This window comes from Telopea speciosissima, unplaced genomic scaffold (assembly GCF_018873765.1).
Source record: "Telopea speciosissima isolate NSW1024214 ecotype Mountain lineage unplaced genomic scaffold, Tspe_v1 Tspe_v1.0023, whole genome shotgun sequence".
Taxonomy (NCBI): domain Eukaryota; kingdom Viridiplantae; phylum Streptophyta; class Magnoliopsida; order Proteales; family Proteaceae; genus Telopea; species Telopea speciosissima.
This window is the reverse complement of record NW_025317359.1, coordinates 166,909-174,883: the sequence shown is the minus strand read 5'-3', so window position 1 is coordinate 174,883 and position 7,975 is coordinate 166,909. Positions and strand designations below refer to the sequence as shown.

The window sequence follows — 7,975 nt, the reverse complement described above, 5'->3', positions numbered from 1 at the left end:
GGGAGAAGGGGAAAGACACTCACCTAAGCAAATGAGCCAATGGATGAAGTCCACCCCAGCCTCCTCCAATCACTTCCTCCTTCCTTTAATGCTCTCCAACCTTCAACGGTTTGGTTGGTAGGAGAAGTGAAAGAGCCAATGAATGGCTGAGCTATGTATTTATAGCAAGTGGCCTACTTAGGGCCTGTTTGGCTTAGGGCACTTAGAACAAAACTCATCTAAATGACCAAGGGTGGGGTCCACCATGTCTAGGGGCTCAGGTATAATGTTCGGGGCACGGGGTGTAGGCCCCACACAAGGAAAACATTTAAAAGCTTGAAACAACACAGACGGATCCACGGACTAAACCAGTCTTGTGAGTCCGTCCGTGACTTCATTGCTGCTGTAAGGGCAGAAACACAAAAAAAGTTGTTGGGCTTTGGCCCACACTTCAAGGGCATAGAGGGGAGGGTACACTAACATACTTTAGGGTAGTATCTTACTCCTCGACCGTTACGACGTATCCTTCGTGATCTTGAAGAGTTTCCCGACTACGATGCTAAGCTCATCTTTGAGTGAGGTGTCTAAGTGTGGAGACATAGGAAATGTCTTTCGGTACTCTTCACTCTGGGGGTTGGTGCTAGGAGGATGGTCGGCGAAGTCACCATCGACAGATCTCCCCCACTATCGGTTGAGAAACCTCTTTTTAATAAATAGGCCCGTGAATTGGTCAATGATCTTGTAGCTGGGCTTGATCACCAGTGAGAACAATTCTCTGGCATACACGGCAGTAGTATCTACACGTCACAAGGGAGAGAAATTATAAATAAATAGCAGACCTGGGTGCGGATATAACATTCCCCCCACCTTACAAGAAATTTTGTCCCCAAAATTTGGTGTACCTTGTAAGAATCCAAGGGAAGGATACTTCGTTCGCATTTCCACTTTGGCTTCCCATGATGCTTCTTCCTCCGGGTGGTTGCACCATTTCACCTTCACGTAGTGAATAGGTCGATTGCAAAGATTCACCACCTTGCTGTACAGAATCTTCTCGGGCTGTTCCTTATAAGACATATCTGCTGTCAACTCCGGTGGTTCTTGAGATATTACATGGTTCGGGTCATGCACGTACTTTTGTAACATGGACACATGAAAGACGTCATACACACCATCCAAAGATGGTGGGAGTCCAAACCGGTAAGCCACTGGTCCGACCTTCGCAAGGATTTCATAAGGCCCAATGAATCTCGGGCTTAGCTTGCCCTTCTTGATGAACCGCATCACACCCTTGGTAGGTGACACCTTGAGAAATACCTTATCACCGAGGGAGAACTCTAGATCCTTCTGTCTTTGGTCTGCATAGCCTTTTTGCCTAAACTAGGCAGCCTTGATTCGTTCATGGATCAAGTCCACCTTCTCACAACTTACTTGAATCAATTCCAGCCCAAGGTTGCGTCGCTCACCTACCTTGTCCCAGTACAACAGAGTCTGGCACTTCTTCCCATACTGAGATTTAAATGGTGTGCCATATCGATAGTAGATTGGTAACTATTATTGTAAGCAAATTCGATAAGCGAGATGTGCTCATCCCAGTTACCCAGTATATCAATGGCACAGGCTCAGAGCATGTCTTTCAATGTCTGTATTATCTTTTTCGACTGCCCATCCATATGTAGATGGAAGGCAGTGCTAAAACTCGACAAGGTACCCATAGCTCTCTGGAATCCACCCTAGAACTTGGATGTGAACCTAGGGTCCCGATCTAAGATGATGCTAACTGGAACTCCGTGCAGGCGAATTACATTATCAATGTACAAGCAAGCCAGCTTATCCATCGAATAGGTGACCTTGATTGGGATGAAATGAGCTATCTTCGTCAACCCATCCACAATAACCCATGGGGCATCAACACTCCTGGGTGTACAGGGCAGCCCAGTGACGAAGTCCATGGTAACATGTTCCCACTTCCATTCTGGCATGGGCAGTGACTGCAAAAGGCCATGGGGCCACTGTCTTTCTGCCTTCACTTGCTGACAAATGAGACACCTAGCCACAAATTCAGCTACATCCCTCTTCATTCCACTCCGCCAGTAGTGTTCCTTCCAGTCTTTGTACATCTTAGTACTACCAGGGTGGATCAAATAAGGAGAATTGTGGGATTCTAACAATACTTCCTTCCTTAGCTGATCATCCTTAGGAACACATAGCTGATCCGTGAACATGAGGACACCACTCTCAGTCAACATGAAATCCAGATCTTGCTGTGTATCACCCTCAATAGCTTCAATGATCTCCTGGAAGCATTCATCGGAGGCCTGGGCAGACTGAATCCTTTCCACCAAGGTTGACTGCACCGATAGGGCTACTAGAGATAGGGTAACCCCCTCCACTAGTAACTCCAGATCCATCCTTCTGGCCTCCTCAATGAGTTCCTTACTGACAGCCAAGGACACAATGGATAAGGTTTGAGACTTTCAACTAAGAGCATCTGCCACAACGTTTGCCTTACCAGGATGGTAGTGGATGGTGCAATCATATTCTTTCATGAGCTCCAACCATCGCCTCTATCTCATGTTAAGTTCCTTCTGGGTGAAGAAGTACTTAAGACTTTTATGGTCGTTGTAGATCTCACTCTTCTCTCCATACAAGTAGTGTCTCCAGATCTTCAGAGCAAAGACCACAACCGCCAGCTCTAGGTCGTGAGTTGGGTAATTCTTCTCATAATCCTTCAACTGACGAGAAGCATAGGCTACCACTTTTCCATCCTGCATAAGAACACAGCCGAGGCCCATCTTTGAAGCATCACTATAGACTACAATCCCTCCAGCATCATTTGGAATGGTGAGTACCGGAGCCGAAACCAAACGCTACTTTAGTTCCTGGAAGCTCTTTTCACAGTCATCAAACCACTCGAACTTCACTCCCTTCCGGGTCAGTCAAGTCATAGGGGATGAAATCCTTGAAAATTTTTTAATGAACCTCTTGTAGTAACCAGCTAGACCCAGGAAGCTGCAAATATCTGCTACACTCTTGGGTCTCTCCTAGTCTACTATGGACTTCACCTTATCAGGGTCAACTTCAATATCCTTAGTAGATACTAGGTGACCCAGAAAAGCCACTTGTTGCAACCAGAACTCGCACTTGTTGAATTTAGCGTATAGTTGCTTTTCCCTCAAGCGCTGCAGCACGAAGTGAAGCTGGTCACCGTGGTCCTATTCGCTCTTGGAGTAGACCAGAATGTCATCAATAAACATGGTAACGTACTTATCCAGCACGTCATGCAACACCCTGTTCATTAACTCCATAAAGCTGCCGGGCCGTTGGTTAACCCGAAGGACATAACCAGAAGCTCATAGTGACCATATTGTGATCTGAACGTTGTCTTATTGTTGTCACTACCCCTGATTTTCAACTGATGGTACCTTGAATAAAGGTCGATCTTTGAGAACACCTTTGCACCTTGCAATTGATCGAATAAGTCATCGATCCTAGGCAACGATACCAGTTCTTGATCGTAAGCTTGTAAAGTTCATGGTAATCAATGCACATATGCATACTACCATCCTTCTTCTTTATAAATAAAATAGGTGCGTCCCACAGGGAAACACTTGGCTTAATGAAGCCCTTCTTTAACAGGTCATTCAGTTGCTCTTGAAGTTCTTTCAATTCTGAAGGGGCCATTCTGTAGGGAGCCTTAGACACTAGGGCAGCACCAGGCACCAGGTCTATCATAAACTCCATCTTTTGGTCCGGTGGTAATCGTGTGAGGTCTTCTGGAAAGACGTCAGTGAAGTCTCTTACCACACTTATCTCTTCTATATGTGTAATCCTTGCTTCGTCCAACACGGAGGCTAAGTAACACTGAAAACCTTCTTCTAACAACTTTTGGACTTGGAGAGCTGACATGATAGTTTTCTTAGGCTTCTTACTTTTGTTGCCCTTGAACACAAATTCCTTGCCCTCCTTTGGATTGAAGAGTACTTTCCTCTCTGCGTAGATCAAGATGGCTCTATGAGTAGCCAACCAATCCATTCCCAAAATTATGTCAAAGTCCTTCATGTCCAAGATTATCAAACTATCCTCCAGCCTATGGCCACTTACTCGCACAGGATAAGAATTGAAAATTTGGTCAAGCTCGACCTTGCTTCCCGTCGGTGTACTGACTATCAGCTTCTACTCCATACTTCCCGGTCTAATAGGTAGTTTCTCGGCAAAATGAAGGAGATATAAAGGAGTGTGACGCTCCCGAGTCAAACAACACGTAAGCAGGTAGAGAACATACAAAAATCATGCCTGACAAACACTGAATAGCCAAACATGATAAACTCAACATAAAAGAGTCACATTCAAGTGGTTGAGTGCAATACCTGAAATGACACCAGGGTCAGCCTAGGTTTCTTCATGAGTGATAGAATACACTCGCCCCTGGGCTGTGTTGGCTAGAGAAGGGAGAAGTGAGCGAACAGCTGCCTTTGCTTTGGGTGCCTTAGAAGATACCGTTGGCCATGAACCTGCCTGTCATGGATGTGGGCAATCCTTGACCATGTGATCAGACTGCTTACAGTTGTAACATATGAGAGTCTGGGTCTCATAATAAGGAGTCAATGTAGCTTTAGGTCCTTGGGCCACATTAGGTTTATGGGACTAAATTGGAGTTGCAGTCATGTAGGCCCCTCTCTACTGGAACTTATTTAGGTCCCCTAGAGTTATAAGATGACGTGGGCCTCTTGCCAACTTGTATAGCCCTATAGTTCTCTCTCTGATGATCTTCAATCATCTTATCAGCTTGGACCACTTTCGCATAGGTAGGGTACTTGTGCAGCACCACAGATGTACTCAAGTTGGCTCTTAGTCCTCTCTCAAACCTTGACCCCCTCAGCCTTCATGTGCTCTGAAGTAAAATAGGAATGCTCCGCAAAGGCCTGTTGATATTCAAGGACTGACTTGGATCCCTGGCTGAGGTTCATGAAATCGACTTCCTTCTTATCTTGAAAATTCCTTGGAAAGTAATTCTCAAGAAAGGCCTCTGTGAATTGAGTCCATGCTGCATTTGGGTACTTGGCCCAGAATTGTTCCTTTGAGGAACGCCACCAAGCATCAGCGTCGCCTCAGAGTTGGAAGGTGGCGCATCGAATCTTGTCGGTGTCATTACACTGCAGTACCTCAAAGATTCTCTCTAGGTCCCTTATCCAGGTGGCTAGAAATATAGAATCGTGCACCAGCTTGTAGAAGGTAGGAGGATGGTGCTTCTAGAATTTCTCCGAAAGCTTAGAGGCATCAGCCCATTTTGGCACCACATTTTGGACTTGTGGGGCAGCCGGAGCAGGGGAGGTGGATTTGGCACTACTTGCACTATAGGAACTTCAGCTGCAGCTGGTGCCAAGGGAGGAATAGCAGGTGTGGCAGCAACTACGGGAGCAGGGGCTACGTGCACCAGGGGAGGTATTTGTGGCCCTTCCCAACCAACATTTTGGAGATGATTGGTCACATTTTGCATGAAATTGCATTGCTCATGTTGTGCCTCTCGATGCTCCCGTTGCATATCCCATAACATGTTCCCCAAGAGTGCAGCAACATCCACTTTACTATTAACTGGGGGCGGTACAGGAAAAGGCTCTTCATAAACATCACCGGTGTCATCCCTAGGAGGGGAACAATTCCGGTTGTAGGTGTTGACCATGTTTCAACACCTGTCATAAATAAGATGCTTCACAGGGTTAGCATACAGAAAACAAAAGGAAGCAATGCAAAGTGCCTCGAGGGGACCAGCATAAAAGAAGTGTACAAGGTGTATAACAACACACAGGGGAGGAACCAAGGCCCTAAGGGTAGAACTGAGCCATAGGCCAAAAGCCCTTTAGAATACGGACGGATTCACGGACGAAACCAGTCCTATGACTCCATTCGTGACTCCATCACCAAAATAGGCTGGACGGATTCATAACGTAAATCCGTTCATGACTCCGTTCTCAGGGTGTCCAGGTTGGCTAAAACACAGAGCCGTATAGAACTACAGACGGATCCTTGGTCGTGGTTTCGTTCAATGTTCCATACAATTCAAGGAACAAAAATCTACATTTTTACGCTGGATGGAACCACGATAGTGGATCAGTTCATGCGTCCGTTCACCAAATTTTCATAAAAAAAAAAACCGTAAGTTTTAAACTCAGTTGGCTTCTTTTGGAGAGGACGGAACCACAGAGCAGGGGAGCCCCAGATTCATCCGTTCGAAGTTCCTTCGCCATTCTTTTACAGATTTGGGTCCTTCATCTACAAGAATCAATCCTCCTACCACAAGGTAAGAGTTCTTCCTCCATTATTGGCTTTCCAGGGTATGTTTCTAGTTTTCCCTAGGGTTTTTGTTTGTTTTCTCTTTTCCTTTTTATTTTACTATACTAAGTAACATGAAGGGCAATGGAATAGTGATTTTCTTAATCCTATTGCTATCAATCACAGGTGAACACCCCAAATCATCCCCACCCCCATCGATTAGGGCAAGGGTTGGGTATACTCAGCCCAAAACCGAAATCAAGTTAACTGTTTTGGGTAAAAATAGACTTATATCCTATATTTTCTCGAAATCCTTTAAAGGAGAAACACCTAGGCTTATTTATTAGGTACACCTATACTAGGAGAATCATTCAAATGGTTTCCTAGGAAATGGTTAGGGTAAAACTCCCAATTTCCCACTATTTTGGGGGAGAACTAGTTCTATAGCTTGGATGTGTTTAAAAATGTCTTTCAAATCTTCACATTTGCATGCTATTTATATTGTGTATGCTTGGTTATTTTGTTTAATTGATTTCTTAGTAATGTTTATTGGGGATCCTCTCCCTAAACCCATGTTCAAGGGAGTTCCATTTCCTTAGAAATTATTTTTTTATAACTCTTGGTTAGTTAGCATTTGTTCAATTGCTGAAATTTACATACATTTTGTATTCTTGTCAAAGTTAGGCTAACCAAACACATGTATTGTCTCCTATTGTTTGTGTGTAGGTGAGTAAATCACAATGGCTCCAAGATAAAGGGGAAATCGGGCCCCCGCAGCAGTAGCAGCACCATTCGATGGCAGCCTCTTTGTGTCTATTGAAGCCGAGAAGCTATTCAATGAGCACCTCCATAATAGTAAGATTCTCGTGGGGAGAGAAGCTATTGCAGAGGAATTGGTTGCCTTCAAGGGGGGGCAACCATTTGATAGGCTGGGGTGGTTCAACATGTTGTCACCTCCCAAGTTTTACTACCCCAGGCTAGTCAGGCACTTCTACTCCAACATGACAGTCACCCATGAGGACGCAATAAGGCACCAGATCACCTCTTTTGTGACGGGAGTAAACATCTCCTTCAATGAGGTGGAGTTGGGAACCATACTTGGGGTGGACTCCAATGGAGATCGAGTCTATCACAAACCAGGGAGGGACCCAAACTCCTGTCTGTCTAAACCAGAGTACAAGCATTTGTACGCCATGCTCACAAATGATAAGTTTGAGTATCGAGTGAATTTGACCGAGTTTGGCAGGTCACAAAGGGTCTTGACTATGTTGGCTAAGACCAATATAGTCCCGGTCAAGGGCCACAGCACTGAGCCTTCTCTCATGGCTACTGCTCTAGGCTACTCCCTTTATGAGGGTATTCAAGTGTGCCTACCCTATGTCATCCTCAGACACGTGGAGCAAGTACTGTTCAAATCTCGAAAGAAGAAGACCTTACCCTACGGGAGATTTCTCACCCGGGTATTTCAGCATTTCAGGGTCAATCTTAACAATGAGGCGACAACAGAGAGCTTTGAGGAACCATTTAGGCACAAGGCCCTAGCTTGGATGCGGATTCCATATGATTCCTTCAGTGATGGACAGCCTGTCAACCTAGATGAGAATGAGGGAGAAGAAGCGAGTGATGAGGAAGAGGAATCACCAGTGCAATTTTCTGCAGGAGCTTCTAGTTCAGGAACCACTGACATGAGTGTTGTCCTAGATGCCTTTGTGCAGGTGAACACCAA

At 45.3% G+C, this 7,975-nt stretch overlaps 1 protein-coding gene across 1 annotated transcript; it reads right to left on the bottom strand.

The window, feature by feature from the left end:
- Positions 1 to 881: 881 nt before the first annotated feature.
- LOC122647321 lies at positions 882 to 1,260 on the bottom strand (the record flags this gene model as incomplete). Its single annotated transcript, XM_043840746.1, has 1 exon — positions 882 to 1,260. A coding segment is annotated over exon 1 (379 nt), but the record flags the coding sequence as incomplete, so codon positions are not given.
- Between the last annotated feature and the right edge of the window lie 6,715 nt (positions 1,261 to 7,975).